Here is a 20,092-nt window from a genome sequence, read left to right as displayed (position 1 = left end):
AGGCCAACCGTATCCTGGCAACCATCAGCCGAGCACTGCTCTCAGGATGGACCACATGCTGCTCCAGACTTGTGTGTGTGTATGTGTGTGTGTGTGTGTGTGTGTGTGTGTGTGTATGCGTGACTCCGTCGAACACACACTCACCTATTCACGTGTCAGAGAGCTTTCGCCGCCTTATCCAAGACTCTGATTCCGAACCTCAGCATGGCTTCGCCTTTGCAATCACCTTGTCACGCTGAAAACCTGAATCTGTTATTCATATATTCATGGCATCATTTCGGCCCCGATCTTGGACCAGGTGCTCTAAAAGTCAGGAGGAGACTCTGTGTGTGTGTGTGTGTTTTTTTACGCCATTTGGACCGAGGCTCTTAGGTTACGGCAGTGACTCAGCATGCAGTCTTCTCTCTCTCTCTCGCTCTCTCTCTCTCGCTCCCTCTCTCTCTTTACCTCCCAACGCTATTGATTGATCTCGCTGCGATAAAACAGATTTTATAGACAGAGAATAGATCAAGTACAGTGGATAGAGCCGTCATCTGAAAGTGAAACAGGCACTTCAGAAAATGTCAGCGAGCCGCCTCGGTGGCTGAGGAGCCTCTCTCTGTCCCGCCTCACGCTTCCTGTCCTCTCTCTCTCTCTCTGGGTGGACTCCGGTGCTGCATTGCAACACCTTGCAGGGTTAAAGAGAGGGATTTTCTTTTCTTTTTTTTTTTTTTTTGCAGGACTATGGCATCTCATAGATCACGCTTGCAGGGGAAACTGATAGGCCTCCGCTGGGTGCTAGCATAGCACATAGATGTAAAGGATATGGCAGAGGAAGTGAAACTTGGCAGCTGCTTGCCCTCTGCTCTAGAGGTCCCTCTGCGACTGTGATCGGCGGGGTGGGGTTAGCCGAGGGGGGGGTGGGAGACAGTCACACAGCGGAGACTCGGTTGCGTTTCTGCCTTATGGAATCTTCTGCTTTCAATAGCACTGCAAAAAAAAAAAAAAAAAAAAAAAAAATCCTTAATCTTACCACTGAATAGCCTCATATTTAGTGTTGACATCTTGTTTTTTTTTTTTTTGAAGTAGTGCAAAAAAAATATCCGGTGCCATGAAATAATCCATGTTGTCTCCAATGCTAATCAACTTGTTTCCAGAATTTTCTTGAATCAAATGTCATTTTCTCAATTCCAGCATGCTGATCTGCCTCGTTCCAGCATATTTCTACGTGTTCCCAGAAAAAATTCCTGAAACGAGTGATACTTAATGGGATTATGTTTTTTTTTTTTTTTTTTCACTTGCTTGAGACTAAATGACTCGTTTTTGCACTTTATTGCATTTTTTCGTGTCACTTACGCAAGCCGCTCTCTCCTCTCTCCCTTTGAAACCAAATATCTGAGTCGCGGCCAGATTTGAATTATGTCTGAAACAAATATCTGACTTATATTGTTGTGTCTGGCTTGTCTGGCTGGACACGGCGCTCCTGGGTTTATGTGCTATATATATAAACACCAGACCTGAGTATCCCATCGCCTCGCTGAACTGTAAGATCTGATGAAGCTTGCCTTGTTGGCCCTTCTTGCCTTCAGGCAGCGAGTACAAAGAGCCTGCCTTCTGTCATAAAGTATCTATACACTGCTGTGCATGAGGAGCATTAGGGCCGGGTACCTTGTATAGAAAGCTTTTATTAGGTTACTATAGTAATGTAAATGGATTAAAAGCCACTACTCAGATCTACAGCGGCCTCCAATGAGCGAGCTAAGTGAGTCGCTACTGGATTTACGGCCTTCCTAATCAAATGTAGCACACGCTGGAGATTGCATGCAAACTCTGATCGGTGTCGGTCATTTCTGATTGGAATGTCTGACTTTGCGGCGGACATATTGCTCTTGCAGCGAGAGATGACAGGCTGGGGGAGGAAGAGCAACGAAGAGGGGATAATTACAGAGGTACAGATGGGTATAAAGAAAGCTTCCTTCATAGCCCGCTGTGATCTCCATGTGCATGTTGTGTATTTTCATCCGGGTTGCCAGGTTCTGCGTACTGTATGCATTTTGTTGTTTTCCTCCTGTCCAGGTTGCCAGCCATGGGGAACCTCATTAAGGTCCTTGGCAAGGATTTAGAGAACTGTCCACATTTTTTCCTGGACTTTGAAAGTAAGTGAGCGCCGGGGTGTGCGCACGTGTTTGTGTGTGCGTGTACGTGGATATGTGTGGTTGATATGTGTGTGTGTGTGTGTGTGTGTACACGTGTGTGAAGGAGGGGTGCTGGATTGGAGATCTGGGGCGGGGTTGGGGAAGGTGTGCTTGGATGCGCGCGGCTGAGTTGTTGGTGGTGTGTGGGAGTGTTGTTGTGGGTGTGGTTTGTCATTATCAGACACTCTCTAGTCCCACTCGCAGTTCACTGATTCGATAAGTGTCCTCATCACGGAGGGTATAAATAAAACGGTGGGTAAGTAATCACCACAAGGCAAACAACCACCAATAAAAAAAAAAAAAAATAATAAAAAAAATTAATACATCTTCAGTTCAGAGATTCTGAATTGAGTCTTCTTTTAACTTCCTACATGGAGAAGATTTATAAGAATATAACAAGATTTGTAAATGCTATGCCACTTTCAAAACAAGGAGCTTTTATTAGTGAGACTTACCATGAATCTTCTCTTTCATCCAAGGATTATAGGCTTAATACTACATGGAAGCAGTCACTTTCCCATTATTAAAGGCACATCATAAAAAAAAAAAAAAAATGAAAGTTTATTTAAATAATGACCATTTAGATTCAAATGGAGGAAAAAGTGGAAGAAATACAGAATCTATTAGTGAGTTAGAACCATGCAGACTCAGCCATTAAATTTTGTGCTTATTGTATTTTATTTTTTTTTTTATTTATTTTTTTTGTCCCATCAATTCTACATATGCACCTTTAAATCTATAGGCATCTAGTCATTATAAATACAAATCATACAAGGCAATCTTTGTATGATGATTCTTAAACCTTTTTGTATGGTTAACTTTAGTTTGATACTTCTTCCTTTGATGTAAATTGTGATGTCATATAGATTTATGTCAGCCCTAAAATGATGAGTAGACTCTAGTTTGCAAATAAAAAGATGTGTCAACAGAATTTAAGTGAGTTTGCACTCTTTTACATCCCCGAAAATATCTGGTTAAAGCTCACTCTCTGTGAAATTTAATCTTTCCCTTCTAGTCCTGCCGTGTGCATCATCCAGAAGGTCGTTGTATTTCATGCTTTCATTTGATTTGATTGTGAATGTAAGTTACTGAGGTGCATGTCAGTGGCTCATTTGCTGAAGCAAAATCAAATGATAAGAGTGGGATTAAAGAACGTCTGTGTCCACGTTGCCATGCTTCACCCAGAACATACTTCCACCATGCCATCCCCAAAACCCCTCCTCATCCAGTCCCCCGCCCCAACACCTTCAGCCCTCACCCACACACACACACACACCACACGCATTCAGCTCACACACACACTCACCCACACAGACACAGACAGCCCCGACACCCATCCCGTCATCACCCACAGACTTCTCCCCTCTCTCTGTTCCAGGGGGCTCATGGGAAACCTCCTGAAAGTGCTGGCTTGCGCCGAACTTGAGCATGGCCCAATAGTTTTCCTTGACTTTGAACGTGAGACCATCCGCTTCTTATGTTTTTTGAGTTCTCTATTTTGCCTTTGCTTTTTTTTTTCTGTTCTTCATTCCATCACTCTTAGCGTACCATTGTGTCATCTTTACGTCCTGATTTACCCCTTTTTTCCTCAGTCCATAGCTCTTTCCTCACTTTCTCCTTTATCTCCTCTTTTGATTTCTGCTCGAGGGACTGGCATTTGAAAGTCATTCAGGCTCTTTGGGGTTTTTTTTATTTAACAGCGTCTTACTCACATGCTCCACTCAACACAGAGACAGTCACACAAAAGCAACGACAACAATAATGCTTTGATCTCGATTTCTAAACTATGAAAACACAAAAGAAATAACAGCGAGTGGCAGTCCTTCGAGGCGTTTCTGTTGCTTGGGGATAACGATGGCTCAAAAAAAAAAAAAAAAAAGCCCATCGTCATCCTTGCACCCCCTCGTCTTCACTCCGCACTGTCCTTTTGTGTGAGTTACAATGTCTGACCAATCTGTGTGTGTGTGTGTGTGTGTGTGTGTGTGTGTGTTTGTTTGTTTGTGTGAGAGAGAGAAAGAAAGAAGAGAAGTTGTGAAAGGTAGAGGTTGGTATAGCCGCCTCTTTGCTCCATATTTTCATCCTCCCAGAACTTTAACCAAGCTTTTCACCGCAAAACATATCCATCTTCAGAGGTCACTTAACCACAAACTGAGTGCCTAAAAACTAGTCGTCTTAAACCAAGTGAACAATTCTGCCAAATGGGGCCTCATTTCACTGGTTTCCAATGAAAATCAACTCACTTTAAGAATTTGCTTCAATCAAATGTCAAATCCTGGTGCAGGAAACAAGTTGTTTTTTTTGTCACTTGCTTTAAGGGGACTAAAACTTTAAAGGTGCATTCACTAAAACTGGAATGTAGACCATGTAGAATCAGCCCCCACAATTACATGAAATATGGATGTAATTTGCCAGTGCAGAAAACACACGAAATGAGAACCACGCAGACCCACCACTAAATGACATTCATACTTACAGTAATTGCATTGTGGTTGATGCTACATGGTCCACATTCCAGCGCAGCCTAAAGATGAGAATATTGACACGAAACGACCTGTTAAGCTGGAGATGTTTTGCGGTGTTTTCCAACATATTCTGCCCTTCCTCAGCCCCTTAACGGCCAGTTCCTCCTCTTTCACTGTGTGTGGAGACGCGAGTGGGAGAGCTCACTGCTGCCAAGAGCGGGCGGCTGTCAAATAGGTTGAATTGCCCCTTCATTTAGTATGCCAATGATTCACTTTACTTCAAACGGAGCCGGAGTGAGTCAGACTCGGGCATGACAGCTTTAGACACCCCGCACCCCCTCCCCCCCACCTCACCCGGTGCCATCTGTGAGCTCTCCTCCTCAACCCAGAGACACAGTCACCTCTGTCACACGGCTGAAAGTTTGCTCTAAACTCCAATCTAAAACACGAGACTATTTATAGCCCAAAGTTAAGTGCAAAATTGTCCGCAAAAATGTGGGTCACCTCTGACTGCGGGCTACAGCCATGTAATGTTTCAATCTCATGTATGAAGACAAGAAACTGAAAAATCATCTGATGGATATGGACTGAACATCAAGCATTTCCTAAAAACATTCGGATGCTTAGACTATCCCAGTTTCGTTCATGATCATAATCCTGTATGGGTCACCAGGTCTCTACTGCAGCTTCTAGTGCAGTGGTTCTCAAACTTTCTCAATAATGCACCCTCTGTGAAATTTTTTTTTTTAGCCAAGTACCTGTCTTGGCTTCCCTCTTATAGTGAACAAACATCCTCTCTTCGACGACCACAGCAGCAGCAGATTTAAACCAGACAGACACTTTGACACCCACTTGATACCTTCAGGAAAACTGTGTATAAAATGTGGTTTATCAAACGTGCATTTGCATTTTTTTTTTTAATTTAACTTATTACAGCATAAGTTAAATATTTTAGGAATTATGCATGACCGGTATTTTTTAAATGAACATTTATAAAAATCTCATGTACCCCCTGCAGTACTCCAACATACCCCTAGGGGTATGCACACCCCCCGTTGAGGACCATTGCACTAGAAGGTGCAGCAGGGCTCTGCTAACTCATGATTATGACTGATAATGTGCATTTAATGGTGTGATAACAGTCGAATCAGGTGCATAAATTATCGTGTGTTTTGCCCGAGGAACTTCAAACCACTCTGGTGGAAAGTTGTCACGACAACAGTTATGCTTGTTGCTCTAACCACAGTTGCCGCTGTGCAGGAAGAATAGAAAATATTCCATGAGTTATTATTTCTCTACAGAGAGGCAATGCCTCAGGGTGCAATAATAATCAGCGATGCTACTACATGAAGAGAGCTTGCCGAAACTCACTCCTACTCATACTTTATACCTGAGTCACACGTTGACATGGATAGCTCAAAGACACACAGCACAAAACAAACCAAACACAATGATGACTCAAGAGGACAAATCCTAAATCGTGTCCTTCAAACACTTAATCCCTCTTGTATGCATACAGTACGCCACATGGGCAAACAAAGCACAGTTGTGACTAGGAGGTGCCCTGCGGCAAAACAGTGAGTGTGCGTGCTGTTCAGTGCGTGTGTGTGGGAAAAAAGACAGAGAGATAGCATGCCTGGAGGTTGTCATCCCTCCTACTTGTTTATTTAGCAGCTCTCACAATTAAACCTCAAAAAAAGAAAAAAAAAGAAAAAAAAAGAATCATTCATAAACTGGCTTATAAAAGCGAATGAAAGTGAGAAGAAAATGGATAGGACTATTACATCCATCTGATGGGCTAATCATGCCTATCCAACCCTATATAAATCTCTGTGGGATGAACGTTTGTGGCAATTAGGGTTCATGAGTCAGAGACATTGTCCAAGTGGAGCAATTCAGACCCATTTAAGACTGGAAGCCCACCATCATTCATAACAACTTCATCTAAATTACTCCCTGAAGTGACACTAACTTATCGTCTTCTCTGATCGCAGACCGGCTCTTATCTGGCGACTGCACTTCTTAATCAAACCTCCCCGTGTGACAGAGTGTGGCTTGTGGCTCTCCTTTTTAATCCACTGATCTAATTCTGAGATCGAGTAATCTGCAAATCGGATCCGTAGTTTATTAGCCAGATCTTGACCTCAGATGTGTAACGGGCTGTACGACTTCAACGCTATCTTGGACTTGCAGCATGTTTTGAGTTACTGTAACCATGTGGAGGGCAGTGAGATGATCAGTGAGACTGGCTGTGTATCTCAGGTCTTTATCTGGCAGTCATTTGACATCCTTTCAGTTCTCTTTTTCTCTTCTTCACTAACTTTTTTCTCCCTCTCCCCTCGGCGCTCTCGCTCCTTGTCTCGATTTCCCCGTTCCCGTTCAATCTTTGTTTCCCATCTCCATCTCTTCCTGCTGTCAATCTCACCCCCATCCCTCTCCTCCATCTTCCCCTCCGTATTTCCATCCCTACCCAACACCTCCGATCACTCCTCCTTCACCCACTCCCTCTCTCTTTCCCTCTTTCTCTCCTCCTCCATCCCTCCCTCTCCCCCCTCCCAGATGCCCAGCCCACGGAGGCAGAGACGGCAGTGTGGAACCAGGTCAGCGCTGTGCTGGAGGAGGCTCATGGGATACTAGCCGAGCTGCAGTCCTATAATGGCGCGGGCCAGGAGATACGAGAAGTGAGCGGGGCGCACGCATTAAGCATTCCATCAGCATTTTTAACACCAATACACTGCAGCTGGCTATAGCACCGTGCTGCAAACAGCCCTCACGAATGACTCACATGCTCCTTTCAGACTCAAATTATGACATGCAGTTTACTGTGCAATATACACTGACTATGGGCAAAGAGAGAAATGTGTGAAAGCGTAAATAGCCTCGCTTCTGAAGCCGGCATGCTTGACTTAAAGATCAATTTCAAAGTGACGATCAAATGACTGTTGGTGATGACTGGTGCCACTAAGGCTAATCTCCGAGGATGAGATTTCTCTCTTTATGTCAAAGCAGCCAAGATAATATATACAGTGGCTCATTTGAAGTTTTCCCCTCACCTGCATTTAACCGCAAACCGGCGCCTCAATTACCGCTGCAGTGTAAACGACTGCTCTGCTGCTTGCTTAGCTGTTGGCTTTGCTCTACTTGTTAACAAATACTGCTGAATCGCTTCCTTCCCCCTGCTTCCTAAGCTCAGGGACTTGGAAGCATTCTCTTTGAACAGAAACGACTGCGGCTTCGTGCTCGGGTCTGTGGAGCACGTACACCTCGCCAGGAGTTTAGCAGAAGTCTAACTTTAGTTGCTGTAGGGATGTGCTGTCACTGTTCGCATTCAGGAGGATTTTTGTCATGCTTTATTGATCCATCCGGTGGAGGGGGGGTGGGGGGTTCTAAAGTATGGCACTTGTCATACTGGAAGTGAGTCCAACTGTTAAAGGTGCACTATACAAAACTGCAGAGGCACGACAGAAATAAAGCAGCTTCATCAACTGACAAAAAAAAAAAAAAAAAAAAAAAAAAGATGATTGATGGTTGAGTCTTCATTGCGATCATTGAGTCACTGATCAGCTGCTTATTCCATGTTTTTGTCAGCTGAGTCTAAACAGTCCTCACGTCCATCGACTGCATTTTTGCATTGTGCACCTTATTGTTAATTATTGCTGAAATTTATTTGGAAGCCATTCTTCAGATTAGAGCGCATTGTTTTGTCTATGATATATGTATTAGTGCAAAAGATGCTTTTTAAACTACATTTAATGATTGAACGCATTGAGCAATGATGTAGTCTTGCCAGTTCATTGCTCAACTAGTCTTCAGAAATTTAGCTGACACGAGTGAGCTTTGGTGGCACGTGATGTTTATATGACTTTGAAGTGTCACCCCTGATGGACTGAGTGAGTGAGCTTCAAAGTGAGGAAGATATACCAAAGTAAAGTATTGCCTCGAGGACGGATGGAAGGGAAGGGGAGGTGTATGGGAGTGATTTTTGGAAAGTGACATCTGTGCATCTGTCATTTCCCCCTGCAGGCCATCCAGAACCCAGGTGACCTCGCTCTTCAGGAGAAGGCCTGGAACGCAGTCTGCCCCCTGGTGGCCAAGCTGAAACGCTTCTACGAGTTCTCCCTCCGTCTGGGTGAGCATTTCTATGGTGGAGATAGGCTGTGTTTGGAACCACATAGTAACATACTGCCTGCTACATATTCAGTCATATGCACTGCAGACTGCCAGCTACATGAACGACTGATTATTGAATAACACCCTGTGAAATAATAAATATACCTGCAACAACCAAAGTCCGTCTGCTGGCTGGGAAACTACCCAATGCCCAGCTGTATATTTAGTACACTCCTACTCCAGAGTGGGGTAGTGAAACAGGCCCCCAGTGGATACTCGGCGCACCCGCTCTCCAATACCAGCCAGAGAGCGACATGCTGTCCTGGCAGCCTCCCAGATGTTGTGAGAGATACTTAGTGTGAAAGCCACGTCCTTTTATTAGTTATTGTGTTCACCACCAGGTTCTCAGAAAAATATTTATGAACTGATGAATAATTTTATCACTGATAGACCTCAACATATGTGAATAAAAACAAAAAAAATTGTGGATTATCACTCTCGATACATTATTTTTCGGTTTCTGGTGTTAGGCAGCTGCAGGACTATGAGGATCACAAAAGGTTAACAGATCGAGAATTATTTCACGAAGGGGTAACATTACAAAGACATCTTGCAAGTCCAGTTTTGACTGATGTGGAAATATCGCAAACACATCAAAGATATCCTGAGAAAATACATTCTTTCATCGCAACATGTGACCAAAGCCTAGTAGCATTTGATGGTCCTGGGTTTGTTTCCCAAAAACAAATCAGCAAACACACTAAAATAAAATGTGTGACAGCCATTGAGACAAACTGACAAATTTTTGTTGGACAACAAGAAAATGATTACGTCTTCTCTAAAAGACACCGCCATTAATAGTTAATATGGTGCCTGCGTTGTTTTGCTCGCTGGTATGTGCTTCATCTTCATTTCTATTTTCACTCTGACGCTCCCCTCTGCTGTAGTCTGGAGGGCTTTCAGGTGAAGTGATGCGCCTTTTGACAGCCACAGTGGAGGTTCTCGACTCTTGGACAACTCTGGCTGACAGCAGTAAACACAATTTCCAGATTCAGTTACTGTCAAACATTGAAATGTCTTGTTGCTGGCCCGACTCTCTACTCCAAAGCACTCTGAAACGCTGCTTGAGAAGAGTCACCTCGCTTAACCTGAAAAAAAAAAATCCTTGGTTTCTAACTTTGTTAACTAGGTAGCTGGCAAATGTATCTAGCGAAGCAATTAACTCAGAAATAGAAGCCAATACTAACATTATCGGAGCTGTGTAAAGTTGGCTTTGGTATATATCAGATGTGCATTATGCCAGATAGTGAGTCGGGATATGATGGTGAAATTGCAGCACTGGTATAGTATTAGGATATATCTTTCATTACAAAATAAGCCGAAGTGATGACAGACTGAGCTAGAGGTGATGAAAAACGAGCTTCTTAACATCGGCGATGGTGAGAACCCTGTCTTGTAGCCTCGCCCCTGGGTGCAATTCAACGCCATGTTTCTGTCTATTGCCTCTGTGGTGATTTTACATGCAGTTTCTGTCTGGCAGCATTCCTTAACGCACACACACGCACACACTTCGCTGTCCTCCTCTCAGCCATCCCTGCAGCATCCTGACCTAGCAGCCAGGCAGCCGTTGCTACGGAAACAGTGGCACTTGGTCGTCAAACGAAGCGAGGGAGAGAAAGAGAGTGAGAGAGAGGAGCAGAGTACGGCCGCCGCCTCTGCACAGCCTTCCAATAATGGTTCAATTTCATAGAGATGTACTTCATCTTTCCCGGCTCACCGTAGTGGAACGAAAGGCTAACTAATAATTAATGATAATGTATAGCCTGTATCAGTGCTAATGTATCAGTGATCTATGAGGTACAACAAACCTCTCGTCGACATCGCCAAACAGCCCCCCGCCCCAACATGGAGGGGAAAGGGATCAAATCACAGCAGCGGTCCATGCATCAATGATTGGGGGCAGCTACAGACTAGAACATGCCCTCTCCTCGTCTAAAGATCCCTGCTCTGTTAGCCACAGAAATAGATTTCATAGACAAACCCGGATCTAGATCTCTCCGATAGATGTGCTCAATCGATTGGGACATGGACGGTGTTTGCTCAGGAGTGCCCTGTAAATAACGACTCCGAGCGCTGGCCGTCCAATCGGTCGGTGTACCTTCAGAAACCGGCGCTTAGACGGGGACTGTCCGCTCTGGCTGCTGCAGCTCTGTGTTCGCAGCAGGAGGGAGAGTGGAGAGAGGGGTTTCTGCCCAGGCCCTTTAGATGAAACACATCAGTGCTGTATTTATAGAAGGCCCTGATGCATTTTTAATGTGGAGGAAGGGATGGATCCTCAGGAGACTTTGCTGCTGAGGCATTACTACTACATACAACCTCTGTGGTCCGGGTTCAGTGTCTAATTTGTTCGAAGCAGCCAGGCCGTGAGAGAGCCAAGGTTCAATAACGTACGTGGCACAAGAGATATGGATGGTCACTGATAGGGTAGCCTCACCGATGCCAAGGCTCGGTCATAATCAACGTGTTCAGTGCCAGGAACAACCTCCAGATATCTGTTATATTTTATTTCGTCAGCCTTGAAGCATGAGACATTGACAGCTAATATCTGATGTCATAAGGGGTAAAATAGCCACAAAATCTTACAAAACATGGAAATCATCCTCAGGTGCATTAACAGTCAGTTAAAGGTGCATTATGCAGAATTGGTACACGTCGATTTCATGTAGCATCCTTTAAACTCAGCCGACAAAAACATGAAACAAGCTTGTAATTTCACAGTGAGTTGGTCCAACATAGTAGTCTCAACCATTACATTACATGCTTATGCCATATTATTTGGTAGCTGAGTTTAAGGGTCCTCACTTCAACCAATCCATAGCAATTTGAAGGCTTTCCATTGGTCCAAAGGCCCATTATAGTTTGAAAAATCCCCCATTGGGGCACACTGACTGGATAAGAGCAGGTACCACGTGTTAAGGCTGAGTCCTGATCGCAGCGTCCAGGGTTTGAATCCAACCTCAGGCTATGTGCCGCATGTCAGACACACCAAAAAAAGAAAAGAAAAATGTCCCATTGAACCTAAACCCCATCAGTCCAATATCCTGAAAACCCAATCGTTCAAAAATGTCTGCTCTGTACATGTGGATACATTTAGGCAGGTTAACATGGTTTTGGGTTTAAAAGATGATAGTGACTCTACTTGTCTGAGCTCCTCGGGCATGTTGTTCCCACGCCTAAACACACTGATGGTGGAATCTTGACCAACTTAAGTCTCACATCTAAACTTGTGGACAACCAGATGGGCTCTGGCTGATGACCTGAGGCAAACCTCTGACTCCCCTGGCACACAGGGGAATCAGAGGTCTGTGGCGGAGCTCGGGGCCAGATTTCACTGTGCTTTGTTCGTTTGTAAGTCGAACAGATACCCAGCGAGGAGATGACATAATCAGCGTGATGTGATTACACCTGTTTGTACCTGTTAAAATCCGAGCGGCTGCATTTTTTACAAGCCGGGGACATGAAAGAGACTTCGACTGATGCCTGAACAAAGAGAATTACAGCGGGCTCCATGTATGGAGATAAAGGCATGAGCGACTGAAGTGGAGATTAGATTCCAGCTTGTACACATGAAATTCTTCTGGGGGGCAAACTAACATCTGAATGTTTGTGTGTGTGTGTGTGTGTTTTGGTGTGCATGCAGAAAATGCCCTGCGCAGCCTGTTGGAGGCTCTGACAAGCCCGCCGTACGCTCCCATGCAGCACCTGGAGAGAGAGCAGGCCCTGGCCAAACAGTTTGCTGAGATCCTGCATTTTACGCTCAGCTTTGATGAACTAAAGGTGAGAGGGAGGAGGAGGAGGCGAGGGATGGGGAGTTAAAGGGTCTCTCAAGGACTGTGGAGTTCTCTGGTTTCATCTTTGTTCTAATTATCACTACAACCCCCGGACATCGACCTTGACTACATTTTAAAGTCAATATTTTCCTTAAGCAGCCTTGTGTGACTATTTTACCAATCAATCATCTCCGTTTCGCTCTCTTTGTCCATGCAGATGACAAATCCAGCCATTCAAAATGACTTCAGCTACTACAGGAGGACCATAAGCAGGAACAGGCTGAACAACCAGCAGGTAAAGCCTCGACTTGGCTGTTTGTAATGTGCACACAATCAAACGTTTAGCCAAACAAGCCTTGGTCTTAATCATTAATGACTGAAGTGGAGGTGTTGCTTTCTTCCTAACATCACACAGAGATGTCCAATCAATATTTCATTCTCCTTTTCAGTCGCACAAATTAGAAACAGGACTGGCCTTGCCATTCCATTCTCATTTTACCGACTGGATTACCATACTATGTGTGATTAATGATTCAGCGATGCAATTTTGAGGTATTATATCCATGTTCGCTACTAACGATGGAGTGGAACTGTGTTGCCGTGCAGCTGGAGGCTGAGAATGAGGTGAACAATGAGATGGCCAATCGGATGTCTCTGTTCTATGCTGAAGCAACACCCATGCTGAAGACTCTGAGTAACGCCACCACCAAGTTTGTTTCAGAGGTAAATTTTCCATTCTTGCAAGGTTTTGGTCCCTGTGCTGTACCAGGAGCACCGTTTGAGTTTGGGCTCTCTCGTGGTCTCTCAGGAGAGATGTGCGGCTCTCGCAGTTTCCAAATGTTGTAATCTGGAACAATCAAAGATTGTGGTAGAGAGAGTCTGGCTTGAGGGACTGGCACTTGCATAACTCAGCCTAAGTCAGTGGAGATTCAGCTCCTCTAGTTTGTACGGTTATGATGGAGAGCAAAGATCAAGCAGAAATCTTCCAAAATTATTTGGAAGCCAAATCTAAATTAAAATCACATCTGAGGAACATTCAGGATGCAAGTTCTGTCCAAGCTCCAAACTACTAATTTAGCACACTGATCAAATGAGTCATTGCTCAGATTTTACAAGCAATAAAAGAATTTGAAGGTGTTTTTGGCAAATGATATTAGCTATAAGGGGCTTCAGTGTACCAGAGGATTTAGTGATTTGATGCCCCTGTGCAGTGCCTGCCTCTGGACCTCAGAGGCTCTGTCATGGGAACTTCTCCTTTTATTTTAGTGAAGAGGTAGAAGTATTTCTTTAACTTCACTCTTCGGTGCATCTTGATGGAACAAACATTTAGGAAATATTTTTTAGATTCATATAAAATTTAGAGGATGTCCTGGCCATGATGGCCTTTTAGCAAAGTTGCTGCTCTCTCACGATACCGTTACTTAACTCTGCAGATGTACTTTGTCTCCACCTTGTGGTTAAGACACCCTTTGGTCAAACTGTAGTCACACACACACACACACATACAGAGGCTACATTTCATGATGACGGAAAGGATATGATCTTCCTAATGTGTGTGTTGGTGGTGCTAATCCAGAGCATGCAATTACACAGTCCAATATTTAAAAGGTCAAAGAGAGCACACACACACAGGTTTTTCTCACAAAACAAGACAGATCTCTCTTTCACCAATTTGTTTTGGCCATGTCAAATAAACATGCCAATGTTTCGGCCTAGTGACCTTTATTAGAGCGTGCCAGAAGTCCTGTATTGATCTGTCTCTTGTATGTTTTTTTTTCTTCTTCCCCAGAATAAGACTTTGCCCATAGAGGACACCACGGACTGTCTGAGCACCATGGCCTGTGTGTGCCGTGTCATGCTGGAGACTCCGTGAGTGCCTTCCTTTCTTTCTGGTTTCCTCTACTTCCTATCTTCTCTCCATCCCTCCTTTCTTCTCTTCCTTCTCCCCTCCCCATCTCTCTGAAGGGCAGAAGCCTCAGTTCCAATTAACAAGCCATTTACAAACGAAGACAAAGGAGGCCTTTTCATATTAGAGACACTCTAATGGGAATCATAGTGTGAATAAAGAGAGCGGGCCCCCGACCTTCATGCCAAGTTTTAAGCTGTTAACTAATCTTTTTTTTGCTAGTTGTCTTCATGTGAATGACGAAGCCATTAGCAGCTCGCAAAGGCAATTACAAAGTGCTTCAAGCGGCCGCGGCGCTTTTCTCAGTCATCTCACCATGCTGCTCTCCCCTCTGTCTCTTTCTCCCGCCCTGCTTTGATTCTCTGGCCTTATTTGAACAGATTATTTCCCTTTTTGCGACTCTTGTATTGATCCCTCCTCCGCAACTCTGTCTGTCCCAGGGAGTACCGTTGTCGGTTCACCAACACAGACACCATGCTGTTCTGCATGAGGGTGATGGTGGGCGTCATCATCCTCTATGACCACGTTCACCCTGTCGGGGCTTTTGCCAAGACCTCCAAAATCGACGTAAGCAACACAAATGCCCACATACATAGCCTTACAAGGTCAGCCGATAAATGATATATTGCTCTGATATAGGGCTTTAAAAAAAAGAGAAATATCAGTGAGTTATGTAGACCTCTTGCTGACACAGACTGTTTGCTTTTACTATTATTCATTATAGCTGATGAGTCAAATCTGATCTGGGGGGTTTAAACTGAATCCTTGTCATTTATTGCACTTTTTGACTGAACATACTGAGGATAAGCACAATACTGGCTATTGTGAGCCACAGTTAAAAGATATCACTATCTTCACAAACCCATTTCGGGTTTAACCTTAACATAAGCATATAAGCACGCAGATACACAAAGGCAATATTCATGAAAGTAACAAATCACCGTTTCAGTATCAGTGTGCCAGCATGGGTGTTTTTGGGTGTAGGTATGTGTGTGTTATACTGTGTGAGTGTATATGGGTGTGAAATCCTGGGTGCAGCAGCAGCAGCAGCAGGAGGCGCGGGGATCTGAGGCTGCTGACCTTTCACTAACGCCGTGTGTTGTCTTTGTTCCGGGCAGATGAAGGGCTGCATCAAGGTGCTGAAAGAGCAACCATCCAACAGTGTGGAGGGACTTCTCAACGCACTGAGGTGTGTGTGCGTGTGTGTGTGTGTGTGTCAGTGGGAGACAGAAACAGAAGGAGAAGCTTGGACACAGATACTTTCACATCCATTTTTTAAACATTTTAGGCATCTAGCTGACGCTTTTACCCAGACTGCAGAGGAAGCTGGAGGTCAGCAAAATTACAAGCAACCAAAAATAAAAAAAAAAGTGTAAAGAGTGAATGCATTACCTTGACATTTCAGCTGCTGATTTTATCCAAAGTGTCTCAGAAAGAGTAGATAAAGCAATTCTAATACCAACAAATATTACAAAATAAAAAAAACAAGGGATGCAGATGTTACGGTATGTAAGTCTTATGAGTAGGAGAATTAGATGAACTAGATTTTGTTTGACAGTGAGTGTGACTCTTAGATGCTCTTTGTATGAGTAATGATAGATGTGTTTTTATGATTTATCTGAAGAATTCTCAAAGTAGGGCACGCACAGATGAGAATGGCAGAGCTACAAAGTCAAGCGTACGCAGAGTGACATGTGAAAGTGGGATCCTCAGTTCCAAATGCAACCACAAAGGAGAGATCAAGCGCGAGGGTTCATAAGGTATCTCTGATCTCACAGGATCTCTCTGTCTCTGTCTCTTCCTCTTCCCCTGCTGCAGGTATACGACACGGCATCTAAATGATGACAGTACCTCCAAACAAATCAGGGCCCTCCTTCAATGAGAGAGAGAGCGGGAAAGAGAGAGCGAGAGAGGGAGGAAGGAAGGAAGGAGGAGTGCACATGTAGGAAGAGAGGAAGAGGAGGAGGAAACAAACGCCAATGGCTGATAACCTGTTTGTTTACAACTAATGAAGAAGCAAAATGATCCCCAGGTTGAACGCAACCTGACGATAATAAGAAGAGGAAAAAGAATTATATATATTGTCAGCTGTCCATCATTCTGTCTCTCATTTTGTAAAGTAAAAAAAGAAAAAAAAAGTCAGAAAAAGAAAATATAGATATATATTAAAAAAAAAACAAAAAACAAACACAAACACCAGATGAAAATAGGTAGGATTAAAGAATAAAAAGGAAGCTATATTGCAAAATCTAAGGTCAGAATCGAAGACAAACATAAACTGAAAATGTATAAAAAAAAAAAAAATTTTAAAAAGAGAAAAAAAAAAAGGTTCATATTCCAGCGGTAGTCAGTATTTTTGCACACACTTTGAAAATGACGCCGTCTCCTCTCCACTTCAGTTGAGGGCGAACAAAATCTGATTCCAAACTGATTCCTTGAGCCTTGCCTGCATCCCCCTTCCCACTGATTTGAACGGAGGGCGGCGGCGGTGGGGTTTTAAGCTCTCAAGGTTGCAGACTTCAGTGGCTTTCGGAACTGAACCCTGGTGTGTGTCTCTCTCTCTCTTCTGCTTCTCCTTCAGCTGCACCGATTCTCCACCCACCGGTGAGTTGAAAGCAATGTGATGGATGCACTCCGGAGATTTGCTTCCACCGGTCCATTTCTTTCCGCATCGGTGCAGCTGAGGGATCAGCCGAGGCGAGGAGGCGAGGAGACGAGGAGATAAAGCCACAGTAGACTTTTTAGAGCGCCTCCATTTTCGCCCGTACGCCTCTTTTCCTCATCGTCGCCCATCACCCCTCACTCTCACGCCCGCCCCGCCCCCCTCCTCCTCAACATCCATGGGATGATGTGGAGGTGTGTGTGTTTTTTTTTTTGGCCCTGGCACCAACTCCACTGATGTAGTGTGCCCTCAATCAAACGCTGTGTATGTTCCAGCACAAAACATCTCGTGAGTAGTTTTTGGCTTTACTTGACTCTCTCTCCATTGGTGCTAATGTGGTTTAGACATCACAATAATAGATTTCATTTGGCTACAATTGAGGTGAGACGCAGGACGAATAGATGGCGAGAGAAGGAAAGGGAAGCTTTCTTTGTCCCCCCTTTTGTTGCACTAAGACGCCAAATCTCAACCGGTGAGAGCGTTTTTAACACAACCACCATGTCTGCTTTCACCTTTTCGATCACGTGCACAGGGGCGAATAGATGTCATGTGTTGCTGGCATGCCTTCCTGGGCGTGCCGGGGATAGGGGAGGACCACAGTAAGAGTGGAAAAGGGCATTCTGGGAAGCCACAGCACAGATAACCTCGTCACCCAGTGCCAAATCTGGTTGGTTTACACTCTCGTTACATCATCAGGCCAGGCCCGGGGTCCAGGAAGGCGAGGGGGGCGGAGTCTCGTTACTCCGCCTGGTAATATCTTCGCTAGGACGTCACCGATCATCACGTCAAGGACGAATCAGGGCGAGAAAAAGCCGGGATAAGATGAAAATAACACAGGTCACGAGGCAGTGAAATTAAAACACATATCACACACACACACACACACACACACACAGTGCAGGGAGAGATCAGAGTGTTCCAGTGTAAATAAGCGAGGCTTTTCTCATCAAGGCATCCACAAGGCCAGCTTGGGTCCAGGAGGAAAAACACAACAAACAAGCAGAAGACAACTGCATACTGTCAACTAGAGTTCTTTCTTTTAGTATGAGGCTGATAAAGATTAAAGTCATTGATTAAGTGGGTATTAAAAACAAAAATTAACTAAAAAAAAAAAAAAAAAAAAAAGATTCAAAGGAGATTAAAAAGAAGTGCTGTACTTTGGATGTCTATAGCCCTTAGTCTAACTTAATTTGATCTTATAATATATTTTCTATACAGGGGTATGTGCACAAGCATATTCTGTATAAATATATAGATGGCATGTTGTAAAAGTTCTGACAAAAATGTGTAAATAAGGTGTTTTTATTCATTTTTAATTGTTCAGTGATGCTGAAATTGGGTATGTGTTGTCTCTCAGAATTACCATGCGTTTGGCTTGGACCATCGGACTTGCCGTAGTCATAGGTTTCAGAAATCCAACTTCATAATGGCGAATGAACCAGAGGGTGGGGAGGGACTGGGGGAGGGCTGTCCATTTGCTTGTTATTTTGTACATTTTGTGCAACAATAAACTTGTCATTTATTACATTCAACCAGCGACGTTCTGTGTCTGCATGCGGATGTTAGGGAGAGGCCTCACGACCGGTGCAGGTGTGTGAGATCACGAGTGTAAAACACAGGGGTGTGAATCTTTGGTTGAACACATATTCAATTCAATTCATGATCCACTGATTTAAGAATAATTTTCCCTTTCTTTGGAATGATTCTATATGATTTCAGCTTGTAAACTTCAATTCCAGGCACCGATTCGGTTCAGCCAACTGTCCTTTTTATTTCAGAAACATGGGGAGAATAATCAGTTACTTAATTACTTAAACATTATTTAATTTAAAAAACATAAATGACAAAAAAGTTGAAATTCATAGTATTGCTAGGTCAAAAAAAAGTTATTTTTTTGAGAGCTGTGAATGATTCAGTTCAAATCATTTCATAGTGATTAATGCACAAGAGCAATTCTTCTATATTACTTTTAGCAGACACATGCAGTTTAATCTGCAGAATAGTCAGTGCACCCATAGTAAAAGACCATTCACAATTATTTAGGTGATTAATGTGACTTTAATTCAGAATCATAATCATAATCAGAAATACTTTATTGATCCCCGAGGGGAAATTGGCTGCTTCATCATCCTGGGTGATTCATCAAGGGAATGTCAGCTAAGTGTTGGCATCTGATACCTGCCCAGCTCAGTTACTGATGAAACTGAGAGCTCTGCTTACACAGCTTCCCCATCCACATTCTCCTATAGGGTTAGAGGGATTTAAACCAGCAACCTTCAGGTCACAGGCCTGCTTCTCTAATATGGAGGTCAAGAGTATTCACACTTTCTCATGTTCTGAACCCTGAAATGATTCTGCCCCGAGGACACTGATGCCAAAACCTATTTTGGTTTACATTAATGGTAAAACTGTTCAGATATCATACTTGAACACTAACAAACACTTTCAAAGCAGTGAGATTAAAAGTCTAAACACTCGAAAATAATCATTCATTCATTTATGGTCGCTTTACAGTTTCTACAAAGAGACAAGAGTTTCCCTTAATTTGCTGAGGACCCCCAGGAAGCTCCCCAAGGAACCCTGGAAGTCCCCGAACCCTACTTTGAAAACCATTGCTCTAGGCTATCACCACCCCCAGAGATGCATATGACAGAACTGGCTTTGGCTCATTCATACTAATTTACTGCTGGCGACCTGAAAGACAGCAGCTGGACTGTCCTCATGACTTATGAACTTTGAGACAGCATGAAGAGGAAAATTTGCCACAGTGGATTTCAGATCAATTATCTGGCATGAATGAACACACATTATATTGATCCGTGAAGAATGACCCATTTATTTAATCTCAGCTTCATGTGCTTGGTGGTTTACGAAGTTAAACATCCTCAGTAAGACGTGAAGCTGAACTCACTCAATATGGCTGAATGGAACTTAACAGAGGGCCTTAA

The 20,092-nt window shown here is 43.7% G+C and overlaps 1 protein-coding gene across 6 annotated transcripts in view; it reads left to right on the top strand.

Annotated features, from left to right (window-relative positions):
- fam49al (family with sequence similarity 49 member A, like) overlaps positions 1–18,269 on the top strand; it is a 34,185-nt gene extending 15,916 nt beyond the window's left edge. For 2 of the 6 annotated variants that reach the window (XM_030063809.1, XM_030063810.1), the window contains 10 exons: positions 2,056–2,135; positions 7,196–7,317; positions 8,660–8,765; positions 12,447–12,583; positions 12,794–12,871; positions 13,183–13,299; positions 14,366–14,445; positions 14,923–15,049; positions 15,601–15,671; positions 16,301–18,269. In XM_030063809.1, coding sequence (XP_029919669.1) covers positions 2,066–2,135; positions 7,196–7,317; positions 8,660–8,765; positions 12,447–12,583; positions 12,794–12,871; positions 13,183–13,299; positions 14,366–14,445; positions 14,923–15,049; positions 15,601–15,671; positions 16,301–16,364 — 972 coding nt within the window. In that variant the 5' untranslated portion in view covers positions 2,056–2,065 and the 3' untranslated portion in view covers positions 16,365–18,269. Of the gene's footprint in view, positions 1–2,055; positions 2,136–2,938; positions 3,633–7,195; positions 7,318–8,659; positions 8,766–12,446; positions 12,584–12,793; positions 12,872–13,182; positions 13,300–14,365; positions 14,446–14,922; positions 15,050–15,600; positions 15,672–16,300 lie in introns of those variants that run through there. The other 4 variants (XM_030063807.1, XM_030063806.1, XM_030063808.1 and 1 more) reach the window with 3 other exon arrangements.
- The last annotated feature ends 1,823 nt before the right edge of the window (positions 18,270–20,092 follow it).

This window comes from Myripristis murdjan, chromosome 11 (genome assembly GCF_902150065.1).
Source record: "Myripristis murdjan chromosome 11, fMyrMur1.1, whole genome shotgun sequence".
Taxonomy (NCBI): Eukaryota; Metazoa; Chordata; class Actinopteri; order Holocentriformes; family Holocentridae; genus Myripristis; species Myripristis murdjan.
Note: the sequence above shows the minus strand (reverse complement) of the source record. Positions and strands in the feature narration are given on the sequence as shown.